The 15,234-nt window shown below is 42.2% G+C and overlaps 1 protein-coding gene across 1 annotated transcript in view; it reads left to right on the plus strand.

The window, feature by feature from the left end:
* Ush2a (usherin) overlaps positions 1 to 15,234 on the plus strand; it is a 669,744-nt gene that overhangs the window by 348,115 nt on the left and 306,395 nt on the right. The window contains 6 exon segments of the mRNA XM_041635252.1: positions 2,780 to 2,842; positions 3,193 to 3,289; positions 5,062 to 5,233; positions 6,206 to 6,419; positions 8,023 to 8,087; positions 11,363 to 11,476. Of these exon segments, the coding sequence (XP_041491186.1) occupies positions 2,780 to 2,842; positions 3,193 to 3,289; positions 5,062 to 5,233; positions 6,206 to 6,419; positions 8,023 to 8,087; positions 11,363 to 11,476 (725 nt within the window).

A 15,234-nucleotide genomic window follows, 5' to 3' on the forward strand; every position in this document is an offset into this window, starting at 1 on the left:
AGACTTATAATATATAGGAGAATGGAGCATTTTGCATGCTGGGGGACCCATGGTACCGATATAACATGATTTTCTGAGACACTAGCTGAGATAACAAAGTCCCGGGTGTGAAGGCCGCATCTTTGAGATGCTGTCATCCTTGAATGGGGTGATTTCTTACTCCACTGCAAACTAGATAGCCAAGTCCCTGCCTGAGCAATCTGAATGCTTATAGGAAAGGGAACTCCAGCCATTACTGAGGGGAGAATATGACAGTACCCAGTCTCGGCTGCAGCTAACCATGATGTTCTGTCATGACTAAGATATAGTCAAGAATCGCTCAGATTTATGCACAGGGACCATGACTTCTGGCCACCGTGAGAGTTCCTATAAGCTCTGGGCCATCCTTGCTATTGCTCCTGATATGACATCAAATGAAACCCCTAGCTTTCCTTCCCAGAGAATGGAAGGGATTCAAACCTGGGAAGAGACGAGAAGGAGAAAGTTCATCAAGTCCTTGGCAATCAGGGGCAGCAAAGGAAGAGAACAGGGAGGGGTGCTGGACTGCGTTGTCGTAAGTCTGGTCTGGCAGAGTGGCCCTTCAGCCAGGCTTTGTTCCTTAAGTGATCTGGTCTCACATCACATGGATCATGTACTTTTCTTCTGGCTGTACCGAAACACCTAAATGCAACAATTAACTGGGGGACAGGTCAGCCAGAGGTCCCTGCTAAAAATAAAATAGAATAAAATAGAGCTAGCAATTGAGGATGATGCCTGGAATTGGCATCTGGCCTCCACAAGCTCATATGAGTGTGTACCTGCCCACCCACACACTCATAGGCCCTCCTACCCACACACTCATATGCACGTGCATGCACGTGTGCGCACACACACACACACACACACACACACACACACACACACAAAATCAGGGTAAAATACACAGCTATGGTTATAACTCCTAGTAACCCATCACTCGTGGTTTCACCCACTCTCATGATGCTGTTTTGTAAGTTGTGCTGGCTAGACTTCCTTTAATGGTGGACAGGGATGTGGAAGTATAAGTCAAATAAACCCTTTCTGCCTCCAGTACCAAAGTCATAGTGTTTCATCCCAGGAATAGCATCCCTGACTAGGACATAGGTTTGATATGATGTTTGCCCAAATGGGGGCTCTCCAGTCCTTACTCATGCACATTTGACGAGGTTGCTGTGGCCATCTCTCAGAGTCGTACCATCCCAAGTTGGTCCATCACCTCCAGTGTATTCTTTCTGTGTTCCTCTTATGACGTTAGATGAGGGTGTCTCAAGTCAGCACAGCGCCATTAGATATTATCATACAGAAGCTGTACGAAATGAGGTTTGGTCAAATCAGGCAAGTGTCATCCTGGTGACTTCCTTTGTTCTAACGCAACTCTTGCTATAAAAATGACTAGATTGCCTTTCTTCCGGTGACCTACATGTTTAGCCAATTGATTGTATTTTGCATGAAAATCAGCATGCCTTTCCTAGTTTACTTTTGCTATCAGTATAATGCAAAAGCTATTTTCCTGAATTAGGCTGCATTTCATTAATCTTTTAAACATGAAATTATGATGGTTCAAGGTTAATAAGATTTAAGGATATGTGTTACTTAAATCATGATATGTTTCAAAGATGTTTCTCAGAATCACTATTTTTAATATTGTGAAAGTACAAATTAGATCTAAAGTTTGGTAAACTTGGTCAAAATTTAGTTAGATAACTGGGTGCTTTATATGTGAAGAATTCAGGGCATTTAAGAATGGAATTGAAGAATTATAGATTTAGTTTTCTCATTAGGGATATGATTGATATTCACTAAGAAAGTCAACAGATGTGAAGTACCATGGAAATTCATGAGAAGGAGAGATGATTTTATTGGCCAGGGTACCACATGGTTGCTTTTCATACCTAGCTCAACTGTATTGTCATCTCCTTCATTCATTCTGTGTTCATTGATTCAGTTATTTATATTCAGAATCTCTAGTATGTCAGGCATGGTATTAGACACTAATACGGCTGCAGGGTTGTGAGTGTCATGCTGGGAGTTTGCACAAAGTGCTATGGGCGTCAGACGAGCAGATAACAGCTGCTGCCTGTCCAAGGGGATCCTGGGAAGTGTCTGGGACATCTTCCAGGTAAAACATACCCACATACAGCTTGGATGATCTGAAGGTCAAATAGTAGTTGACTAGGTGACAGGAGAAGGGAGTTTCAAAGTCATTGTTACAGGCAACGAATTTGCATTTCAAAAACAACTCCTGTTGTCTTCAAAATAATTTAAATATCTCATTTATTTTTAACAGAGTCTTTGAACTAAGACTAAACCCTGAAAATGAGTTGCCAGATCATAGTCATTCAAGAAAACAAATTATAAAATGAGAAAGTTAGATGGAGATTGTGACTGACAAGGATCCATTTCAATGCAGCCAAGTCATTTAAGAGAGAAATGAATATATTTTATTTCTACTGATTTTTATAATTAATGATTTTTATATCATTATAATTATGGTTTTCAAAGACAGGGTTTGTCTGTAGCTTTGGAACCTGTCCTGGAACTCACTCTATAGATCAAGCTGGCCTCAATCTCACAGAAATCGGCCTGCCTCTGCCCCCCAAGTGCAGGGTTTGAAAGCATGCACCACTACTGCCCATCCATAATTAGTGAGTCTAATGTGAAGCTTTATTTTAACAATTCCTAAAGGTCAGAATGTGGAAAGGAAGTGAGCTCTCCTGAGAATATACTAGGGAGGATAATTCTGGTTTCTCTCCTTCCCCAGATTTAGGCATCCTCACAGCTCACGAGACTGTCCTTGACACATGCACACTTGTGGGGTGCACAAATGTAGTATGAAGCCGCTTGTTCACTTCTGGCTTCCTGAAATAATCACACAGAAACTGCGTTAATTACAACACTACTTGGCCTATTAGCTTATGCTTATTTCTAGCTCACTCTTATCTCTTAAATTAACCCATTTCTATTATTTTATATTTTACCATGAGGCTCATGGCCTACCAGCCAGGTTTCAGCTGGCGGCTTGTGTCTTTCTGCTCTGGCAGCTCCATGGTGTCCCTTGACTCTGCCTTGTTTCTCCCTGCATTCAGTTTAGTTTTCCCCTCCTAGCTCTACTCTATCACAGGTCCATGCAGATTCTGTGTTCATTAACCAATAAAAGCTTCCTACATCTCACACACAGTTCCCATGCCATCCTGCAGACAGCGCAGCTACCCCCAGAACAAGTGGATCCCCCTACTTTCACTGCCCTTGGTTCTAGAACTCTGCACATCCAGTAAGCAGAGCTCTTGTGTCTTGCACATGCTGGTTCTGGCTCACATAAGAATCCTGACGTGCTCGTTCAGAGGGGCTTGTGACATCCAGCTAATTGTATTGTGATTAAATGCATAGAAATGATTAGACCAAAGGTTCTAGGAACCTCTGATTATCACTTGTCAACTTAATTTCCATTTTGTCTCTAGGCAATCACTCCAAGCTAAATGTGGATGAAACTTTTCTCTAGTTGTCAGTTAGAGAAAAATGACCACCTACTTATCCACTGGGAAGTTCGTTATAGGTGGAGGGCATTTTGCAATCATTTGCAATGACTAGAATAATGTGTGTGTGTGTGTGTGTGTGTGTGTGTGTATACACACATCTTCTTTTTAAAAATGTATTATATTTAAATGTATGAGTGTTTGCCTGTGTGTGTACACATGCACAAATGTGTGTGTGTGTGCCATATATGCTGGATGCCCAAGGAGTCCATAAGAGCATCAGATCCCCCAAAGTAGAGTTACCCAGGATTGTGAGCCTCCATGTGGGTTCCAGGAAGCAAACCCAGTTCCTCTATGAGAGCATGAGTTTCATTCCCCTGTAGTTCAAGCCAGAGAAGAATATAACTTATAAATATGTTCAATTTTTTTTCTGATCTTAGTAACTTTTGTTTATTTCTCATTATATGAGGTCTAAGAAGCTGAGTTAAAATTTAATAGAGTTCTCTTAGCACCAATTCATGCTTGTTCATTTTTTTCTTACTCCCAGTTTTCTCATCTGTGAATGAAATGTTGACATTGAATAAATTGTGGCATTCGTTCAAGCTGAAGAGCATCACCATTCATGCTGTTGCTGTCGCTGCTCTAATCCTAAGTTCTCGGGCTGGCCCTCGGTCGCCTTAAGACAAGCTGCGTTATTTATTCTAAAGAGTATCCACTTCCCTGAGTATTTCTCGGCTGAGTTGTCTTCTGTCTGTTCTGAAACGAGACCTCCTTACCTCATTTGAAGTGTCCATCATTCTTGGTTCTACCTGTCCAGCCTCCCTGATCTGGAGGTACAACCTCACACTGCCGAAAAGCCCTTGCCCATCGCTTTAGCCCTTACAGGTTTCCACTCTCTATATTCCGTGACTACTTGCTCATTCTGTGTTGGGTTGCTGGGGTCTCCAGCACTGGTACACCACCCTCCTTCTCACACCCTCAGAAGTACTCAGACACTGTCTGCCACCCCATCTTTGTCTGATATCCTAAACTCAAGATTAAAAGAAATCATGCATGTTTACATATTGTTAACTATTGTAAATTACAAGTAACTAGGGGTTGGGGAGATGGCTCAGTAAGAACAATTATTGTATGTACAGCCATGAAGACCTAAGCTCAGATCCCAGAACCCACATAAAAAACTTGGTGTAGTCATAAACGACTCTAACCCCAGCGCCGATGAGAGGCAGGAAGGTGTATATTGCTTGCTGCTCAGCCACTCTAGCTTCAGGTTCAACGTCACACACACACACAGAGACAGAGGGGGGGAGGGAGGGAGGGGGAAGGAAGGGAGGGGGGAGGGAGGAAGGAAGGGAGAAAGAATAAGTAACTAGAAGGCAAGGGCTATGTCACATTTCCCCTAAAGACCCTGAGAATAGGTATTTTATAACTGTGTATATGTTTTTAAAAGGCAATCGCTTTTGAGCGTTATATGTAGGTTTTTTTGCAGCAGGGTAAATTAAAGTTTGTTTGACTCTTAATCCTCTACATCACAAATGAGTAAAACGCTTTATTTTTCACTGATTCCCAGGTGGAGACAACCAAGGGAACTAAGTGGAATTAGGGAGCACTGTAGATTATATACTTTGAATCCTATACATACCTCCACAGTGTGAAATATTGTCCACAACAGCACCAAAAACCTCCAAGCTCACACGCTCCGGCATCTTTCTCCTGGGTGTCTATACCTCGTCAAGCTGGGAGTAAGTCAGCTTAGTTTCTGCCATTTCTCTCCTTCCCATATCCCCTCCTTTCCAAATCAAACAAATGAAATACCAAAAAAGCCTCATCCTTTAGTATTTATACTAAAAATTCCCCCCATAACCTAAAGATGAAGTCTTTTGGTTGATTGCCTGCATATTTAGTTTGTGTTACTTGAAGGATAACATAACCTGAGTTAGTGAATTTTCCTGCATCTATGTTGAGATGCTCAGTACTAATTTTTTTTTATTATTTGTAGGACATTCTAATTGTAGAGAGCTTTTCCCCAAAATACTTAGATTAATAAGATGGTTGCCTGTGGTGCTTGTATTCATTTGGAAAACTCCTCACAGTATGAATTTAGATCTTGTATTTTTAAATGAAGATTCAAATGACCCCAAGATATTCTTGATTGTTATTATACTGTGATTTATATTAAACTTCTGTCTCAGAAGAACAGTCACTTGGTGAAAGCCGAGAGTCAACAGTTTAGAGCTTTCCTTGGGAAGATGGTGGTATTTTTAATGCTAACTGGCACGTCTGTAGATGAAGGTCTTTTAAAAGACCTTGACATTGCTGTGGAATTTGTACTCCTATTTCCTTTTGCTTTTTGATGAAATATAATCTTTTTTTAAGTTTAATAGCACATCTGAAAATAACTGAATATAAACATGAGGTTGTCCCTATTTGTTTTAAACACCCTCTTCATTTTATAGCAATACCTATATGAGGGTATTTGCTTTGATAAATGCCATAGAAAATATTCTGCTCTTGATTATGAATAAATTTACATTTATGTAGACACTGTGTACGCATTCATTTTACTTAACATGCTCGTGAATGCTCAAAATATTATACCATGAGAAAATAAACTGCATCCAACTGCTGTTACGTGTCTGCCTTGACAGTGCAGAGCAAGGGCAACAAACAATGTGAAGCCCTGCTCGGAATGGCCCGTGTGCCTCTGCCTTCAGCACAGCATGTGGATGTGGGACCTGACAATTCAGGTTACACATAGGTATGTCACTAAAAAGCCAAACAGTGTCCGAAGTCGATTTTCAAAAGCTAATAGTGAAGTCCACACTGTTTCCAAAATAGCTGTACACATGAAAACCATGAACAGGCTCGATTGCTTGGGAGCAACCAAGATTAAGGAGAAATTGCTGAAATGCTGGGTTTCATCAGGAGGTAAGTGGCATAAAAATGTTCTGTTCCTAAGGCAATTTTTTAGGATGTACTGTGCAGTCATTCAAAATCCATTTCAATATCCCATACTTTATAATTTTGTTATAACTTGAAATCTAAGTACAACTAACTTTGTGGTCTGTTCCCTTGAGTTTAAATTCAGATTTTACTACTGTGTAACCCAAGACAAGTGAACTAAGGCACATCAACTTACATTTTTTGTGTGCTTTTTTTTTTGAGATAGGGTTTCTCTGTGGCTTTGGAGCCTGTTCTGGAACTAGCTCTGTAGACCAGGCTGGTCTCGAACTCACAGAGATCCATCTGCGTCTGCCTCCCGAGTGCTGGGATTAAAGGCCTGCGCCACCATCGCCCGGCTCAACTTACATTTTTTTCAGGACTAAAATTAGGACATTGAACTTAATGTTTTTAATGTCTTTTTGAGAGTCCTAAAATTCTGTGATGCTAAAAAGGTAACCCCAAATAATTACACTATGTGTCAGGTCTTGAGTAATGCTGGTGTCAGAGGTCATAATGACATGGATGTCCTCGTGCCCAAAAGGTTATTAAGGAGACAAACTTGCTCATGTTCCTTTTAATCCCAATTTATTTATCAGTGTGGGAAATATCCTAATGTTTTTTCAGGAAATATTTAACTAAAAGGTTTTTTTTGTTGTTGTTGCTTGTTTTTTTTTTTTAACTTCATTAAGCAGTAAATTAAATGAACCATGGCATTTTAGGTTTATCCTGGTTAATTGAGGGATTATTGTATATTGTACAGTTTCAATATAATAACCAGCTCTCAAGGTCATTAGATAAGTAGTGGAGAGCAGGTGTTCAACAAAGTAGAGTGGCCTTTATGGATTGTCCTAGCATATTGGCTAAGTGCTCAGAACCGAAGCATGCAGACAGCCAGGCCCTGAGCAGCCTCTGAAACGGAAGCATGAGGCAGTAGAGCCACTCTGGGTCATTCATTTAGTTTTTGCAAACAGAGAAGTCACATCTTCCCAAATGCTCTGTGCAGAACGCTGAAAGTACTTGCTGGAGTCAAGGGTCTGTGAAGACAGTTCATGCAGGAATGAGTGAATGGCCACCGAGTCACAAAGAGTCTGAGACCTGAAATAATATTGCATAGTATTTTCTGGAAAGTCAGTGTTGGAGATGCATGCTTCCACAGCCCAGGCTCTTGGCGTGTAGTACAACATGGTATTCATTTTGAAGTCTGTTAGGTCTTAATGGTTCCTGAGAAAAGCAGTAAGTTAACAAATGCATAAAGACGCAAGGGTCAGATTTAGCGCTACAACATGTTCCTAACAGTACTAACCATCTGTCACTGGGTGAGGGTTAAAGAATGGAAATGGTGAGCCCAAGTTATGTGTGTGAGAGAGAGAGAGAGAAAAAGAGAGAGAGAGAATCATATGTATGTGACCGTGACTGTGTACTGGTGAGGAGTGTTGAAATGGTGAGCCCAAGTTGTGTGTGTGTGTCCGTCATATGTATGTGACTGTGTTTGTGTACTGAGTGGTAGTGGGCATGTATTCATGCATGTGGAAGCCAATGGTCAAGGTCATCTGTCTCCTCTCATTCTTGACTCTTCCTTTGGAAATAGAGTCTTTTCTGTCAATGTGCTCAGAGCTCACTGATAGTCACTTGCTGTCGGGCAGCAAGCTCCAGGTATCCTCTGGTCCCCTCCCCAAAGAACTAGGGTTGCATAGCACAACACCAAGTCATCTTTATACATGCGTACTGGAGACCTGAACTCGGGTCCTCTTGCTTGCACAGTGGGCATTTTACCAGATGAGCTATTTCTTGAAGCATCAAACTTAACTTCTCAGGAAAGGATTAGTAGGGATATGTTGTAGGAGCTGCAGGCTGTGTTCCTGCCACCCCAGCTCCTGTTCGCCTGGCTAGCGATTACACATACATTTTACCAAATCAAACAAGGCCTCTTTAGATCGGAAATTACCAATCTATTGGCACTGGCAACACACCGTTGTGAATTTTGTTTTCATGTGTTTGTGATTGACTAAAAGCCGTAGGAAACAGGTCAAAGTTGTTCACTTAGCTACCTCGTAGGCTTTCAGGGTCCTTTCTGCTTTATGAGGACAACTCCAATCAATCCAGTTATTTATTTATTTTCCTAAGCCAGAATTGCAATCGGCATTAGACCAATCAGATTTGAGTTTGAGAAGAATCCTCTCAATGCCAAAACTGAGATAAAGTTGCAGATATTTCTGTTGTTTCAACAATTCTTTACACCCCGACTCATTGGCCAGAAAGATAATCTCCTGAATTCCCAAGGTGCTTCTTTGTCAGGCTATCAGTTTGCAGATTTCAGATGACACAGTCCAGGAAAAAGCCCCCAAAGAGGATATTACATTTATTTTGGAAATCATCATAAAATTCTCAAAACAAAGTAGATGTTAGTTTATGTTCTATTGAAATAAATGCGCAGTGTGTTGTCTAATCCAGTATTTCTTTGGAGAAGGGTAGTGAGGGAATGCGGTAACATGAATATAAATGAAAAAGAAATTCACAACAATCAGAATTAAATCCTGTTGTGTGATCAGTTTCACAAGAATATGCCGCCACATGCTCTGAATCTAAGGTCGAGAAAATACATACATCCCCTCTCTTTGAGAAATGAGGAGTTCTTTTTCTGCCAGCGTTGGCTTTGATAGCTCGGATATCTCACACGGCCCTGCTGCCTGGATATTCTCTGAGACTCTTAGTGTGTAGGTTACATGCATGTGTTTTCCATTTCTTTTTAAATGTTCCCATAGCTGGTTTTTGGGTCAGTCAGTGGTGGCATGTCCTGAAGCCATACATCAGGGGTTGACCACATGGCTAACTGTTTCTGCTTGGTCGGTTAAAGCTCCATCCTCGAGAGGACAGCTTTTCTTTGACATGGATATGCATGGTCTACATCCAAAAATTGAGAAAAACCCAGAGAGTCTAGTTAGGCCCATGCCTAATGCAGTTGTGTCCGTGGGTGGTGATGGCACCCATCTGGAGCATCCTTAAGTTCATGAGAAATTACTCTGAAGACACAGGCTATTTCTGTTCTCTCTCTCTCTCTCTCTATCTGTTTCTGTCCATGTCTCCTTGTCTCTCTCTGTGTGTATGTGTACACACACCTGTTATTTGTTTACTTATTTATCTCCATCCCAACCCCTTTGTGTGTGCATGTGGTAGGGATGTGTGTCCTTTCCACCTTATTTTTTGAGACAGGGTCTCTGGCTGAACCTGCAGTTTACATTTTCTCATGCTGGCTGGCCATTGAGTCCCAGTAAGCCATCTCTACCTCTGACCCCAGCATCTGGGATACAGGAGAACTTTGCCATGCTTGTCTGGGGACCCATACTCAGGTTCTTATGCAGTAACACAGCTGCTTTACTCGTTAAGCTATGTGCCTAGGGTCACCTAGTTGGTTTTGACATGGGCTCTTCCACTGGTGTGTGTTTCTCAATTAGGCTGGCCTGGCCGATCAGCAAACCTCGGGGATCCCCTCATCTCTACTTCCGCCGCACTGGGATTACAAGCTTGAGCTGCCACACCTAGCTGTCCCCTGCAGGTTCCTGAGATTGAGAGTGCATCCTTGTATACTTTACTGTCTTCCCAACACCTACTAAAGTGTTCTTATATCAGGAAGCTAACCTCACTATAAGTTTTCGGCTATCCATTTTTGTTTATTGTCATAATGGAAACTCTGTGGCCAGGTTTAACAACACAGGAAACAGTTCCAGGCTCCAATGTGAGGATAAATCTGACCAGTCCTCCCCTCTCTTCTGTCCTGAGGAGACAGACTCCCCAGAGCCTTAAGCCATAGCGGATAGCTGACAAAGCTGCACAGGCCAGGAGATATCAATAAAAACAATGGGGTTCGCAGTTTTAGCCTCCGTGAAAATGCACTAACAAGCGCTCTGATTCTGCATTGCCATGTTTTCACATTTTGTCTTGTTTCAGACTTAACCAGGGCTGAATCTCACTTATGAACAATTTTTTAACTTTGTTGTCTCTGTTGCCGTTGAGAGGTAGAAGGTTAGTACTGAGGGAAACTTAACTACGGTTTTTTCCTCTCATTGTTTCATAAAATCACAATTGTTTGTATTTGATAATGAGACAATAGCCCTGTGTGTATGTCTCAATTTCTCAGTAACTTGGAAATCATTATCAGTTCTTTCTGAGAAAATCCAATGTCCTGAATGCCTGTGTTCTGTTTCTGGAGTTAGATGCTATTTTAGGGATCGCTTTGAGTTCCTCATCCCTGTTTTAAGGGGATCCACATCTTTTGACATGAAGTAACCCATTCAGCCCACTAAGCTATTAAGCTTAGATTTTTTTAAAATATTGATTGGCTTAGAAATGTTGCTTTATTTGATGTCTCATGGTATTGAAATGAGCACAGGCAGGTTATACTGGAGTGAGTAAGTGGATGCCGTGAGTCCATCTTATTCTCTACCCCAGAGGGGTGTGTGTGTGTGTGTGTGTGTGTGTGTGTGTGTGAGCGTTGTGCGCGCGTGCGCGGACACAAGTGTGTTTCCCTCTGCATAGTGCTAACTCTCGACAGCAAAGCCGCTCGCCCAGTCAATATGCACCCTGCATCTCTAGGCTGTAACTTAGACAGGTTTTTCATGTAGTACCCTGGTTATTTTGGACTTACTGGAAATAAATTCTCAGGTCCTAAAAAGTAATCTAATTAAATGTTATACTTCAGCACCAGAAACTGGCCTATTTATTTGTGGGGAATGGGGGAATACTATTTTAGTGGGATCTAGAACTCCTCCTCTGTCTTATCTCCCTTCACTCTTCTTCCAAATCTGAGGCTCAGGACCGAAGCGCTTTCCTCTGTCCCGGCTTAGGCATGCACAGGTGTGTGTGTGTGTGTGTGTGTGTGTGTGCGCGCGCGCACGTGTGTGTGTGTGTGTGTGTACTGTGCAATGAGTGAGCCCAGCCAGGCCCTAATAAAAGAGAGGGTTCCAGAAGGTGTGCCAGGCCCCAGAGTCCACTCCTATCCCCCAGACTCCTTTAAGGTCTCCTGGACTAAGCCTGAGTATCCGAATGGTGACCGAACTCTTTTAGCCTGAAGTTAAAAACATGATTAGCAAAAGTAAATTAATATTCTAAATGGCAGCTTATATGTGGTACTTAATTTTTAATGATCATTTTAGCACATAAAATACCTGGGATAGTGTCCCTGTAGTTGGGGAGAGTGAGCTTACTAGGTTGACATGCAGTTTTGGTGGCTCAAAAGTGCTCCCTCTTGATAGCTCTTGTGTACTGCACGCCATTGTTTAGTGTGCACTGGGAGAGGGGACTCGGGGAGAATGGGGCTTTGAGAGTGACATTGTCTTTAATGACTTTCTGTTTCCAGCGGCCATTGGCTCTTCCTTGGAGGAGTGAAGAGGTGGGAAGTTCATGTACACAGCGTGTTTCAAGTGCTCTTTAGTTAAGAAGTTTATTTGAAAAGAAGTCACTCGGAACCCGGATTCCTTAGGCTGGTGTTTATAAATATTTCAACATGGAGATTTAAACAATGCATGTATTAAACGTGCATACATTTATACTTAAGCAGCACTGTATTCTTTCATGATGTATGTGTCCTTGTGCTGGTTAGAGGCTTCAGCTATCCAGTTAAACAACAGGAAAACAAAGCATCATCATAAAGACATCTTAATAGGCTTTTTAGGAAACTGATGTATTTATTCAGTTATTGGGATTATCTTTAAGATTTGTTAGACATAGAACTCTTGTTGAGCTCTGGCAGGAGGAACAGAATAGCAAACCATGTCCGTCTTTGTGGCAAATATCAAAATGTATTAATAATATAGAAACTACTTTAAATAACGGTTCCTGAAAACTGAAATGGCCCCGGCAAGCACAAACAGATGGAAGAAAACAAAACACAAACCTTGTAGATTTATTAAACCGTCTCACGTTTACCGTGAATTATTCTATCTCCTCTTAAAGTTAAACTTTTAACAAACGCAATAGCTACATTTGAGGTAATGGAGAGAGTTCTGGTAATCAGAGCAAGCGACTTTTCTCTGCCATTAAAACTACTCCTATATGGTTACAACTTTCTTAATATAAATAATCAGCATCTATAGAATACCATATTAAGCAGCCAAAAATCTTCTCACACTTCCAACTCCACAGAGAAAGCTGACTAGTTCACAGAGTCAGAGAAATGCAGCTGATTCCTTCTGATTGGATGGCTGCTAACCCGGTTCGCATAGAATACTTCCTTCCTCCCAGCTGGTAGTTGTCACTCAAACTTTTCTTGCCCTGTGCTCCTTGCTTTTCTAGAGAAACCCTTTCCTCGTTTCCAGGACTTTTGCTTGTTATATTCTGTGTATTTGCCAAGTGGATTTTAAATACATGCAATGAGCAAGATAAGGAATATTTTGCTAACATTTTTATAATAATCTAATGTGTTTAATTACAGTAGAATTTTCTGCACTTTCCTGGTGGAGCAAACATTAATATGGCTGTAGAGACTGCTCCGTGGGAAAGATCATGTTCTACTCTTATACGGGGCCCAATGCATTTCTTGGCCCCAGTGTTGGGCAGCTCACCACCACCTGTAAGTCCAGCTCCAGAGCGTCTGGCTCCCTCCTCTAGCCTTTAAAGGAACATTTGCTCAAAGGCAGATTCACTCAAAGGCAGACAGACAGACAGACAGACACACACACACACACACACACACACACACACACACAATTAAAATCAATCTTCTAAGAGCTGTTCCAAGGACTTCTTCTCAGGCCTCTTCTTCCCTTGACCCGAATTTGCTATTGTTTCATTTCTGTTGTTAGGTATGTGGAGAGGCATAATCCTGTTTCCCCAACCATTCTGCCTCTATATATTTTCAAAGGTCCTGCACTTCCCTTATCCACCTGAAGAACAAACACCGCTTCTTCGTATCTTGCAGTCTGGTAGTCAGAAGACTCCTGGATTATGGCTGAACTCAGCTATACGCCACTTGTCACTTTGTGTTGTATCTTCATTTTCTTTTCTTTTCCTTTTTTTTTCTCTTTTTGGTTTCTCTGTGTAGCCCTGGCTGTCCTGGATCTTGTTTTGTAGATCATGCTGATCTTGACCTCACTGCTCCCGACTGCTGGGATTAAAAGAGTGTTTCACCACCACCCAATAGTATTTTCATTTTTATGGCTTACTGTAGAGCCACACTATGTGGGGAATCTCTGAAGTAACATGTCTGTCTTGTTCTGGGATCTTACTGAATTCTTCAAGCAGAGGTTCACACCCCTTTCCCTTTCCTTCCTGCCTTTTCCTGTAGAAACCTAACACATCCTTACAGGTTTGCCACAGGCATCTGTGAAGCCATGCTGCCCTGCCTTGAATTTCATACTTCCACTGCTCTCGGCCACATGATCTTTTCAGTGCCCTCTTCATGGCCCTTACGTCATTTAACCTGGACTTAATGTTATTTGATTACCTGCCCAACAGTCCCACCGGGTACAAACAACAGAAACCAACGAGGATTTCATTCATTTCCTATGGAACGCCTAACAAAATGGCATGCCTCTTGTTAGTGTTCAAACTTTAGTTTATAAAATTGTATCTTGTGAAATTTGCTGCTAGAGACTTCATCTCATGCTAGGAGAGAAACCCTTTCAAGTGATGTTGAGTTCTGTTTCTCAGACTTGCCTAATTACCAGAACCCTGTTGGTAAACTGATCTGAGAATATAATCCTCAGGGGTTTGAGCAGTGATGATGAGGATGTGTTAACCGCCTGCCCAGCTGAGAGTCCTGGCACACTTCGTTAGTTACTCCTGTCCTTACCGCACACGACACCCATGACAGCAACACGTGGGAAGAAGCTTTATTCTGGGTCCCAGTTCAAGGGCAAACTTCTTCATGGCAGCTAACAGAGCCATGGCCGTGGGAACCTGAGTCAGGTGGTAATGAATGGTCACACTAAGCTCTGTTTCTCTTAGTCTGGGATGCCAGCCCATGGGAGAATGCCATCCCCAAGTAGGCAGATTCTTCCCATTTCAATTAACGCAGTCTAGATATTTTCTAACCGTCATGCCCAGAGGCCACATGACCTACAGAAGTCCACATGGGTCCTGTGGCTCCTTTTATAGGTGAATCCAGATCCCATCATCTTACCAGTGGAAACGAGTCCTCCCAGGTCCCTGTTACAACCTTCATGTCTCTATCCAGTCGGAAACCCAGCGTGCCCACGTTGGCCTCTTAACCATGCCCCCGTCGCTCATCCTCTTATGCTTTTTCTTAAATGTCACACTCCTCCCAATTGACCCTACCCACGTGTACCAACCCAAAACCTGGGCTTTCACCCATGATCCCCCTTCACTTCGTTTTGCCCTCTGATTTATCTTGCAGGGAAGTCAAAGAGGACTTGACACATTTAGTCGTACACAAGTGAAAACCAGCAGGAGAACGAATGCATGACACTTGCTGGATGCAGCTCCCTCTCCCCTTTTCATTCAGTCCGGGGCTTGGCACATAAATAGAGTCACCCACCTTCATGGCAGGTCTTCTCACATCAATTAACCCAGTTAAGAAAATCCCCCACAGACATGCCCACAGGCCAAGACAATCTGCACAGTTCCTCAATGTGATTCTTTTCACGGGAGATGAAGATTATGCCAAGTTGACAGTTAAAACTAACCAAAACATCCGCCAACAAGCGCGTCTGCAATCATGTAAGCAGCAGTCGAAGGCTGCACTTGTTTCCGAAGACTTACACGGACTCCTACCAAGGCAACCGGCATTATTGGAAGATCATATAATTGTACAAATGCATTCCTTTATCAATGTGGCAGAGAAATT

This window comes from Microtus oregoni, unplaced genomic scaffold (assembly GCF_018167655.1).
Source record: "Microtus oregoni isolate MIOR12 unplaced genomic scaffold, Mior012 000047F_ref0000412, whole genome shotgun sequence".
NCBI lineage: Eukaryota > Metazoa > Chordata > Mammalia > Rodentia > Cricetidae > Microtus > Microtus oregoni.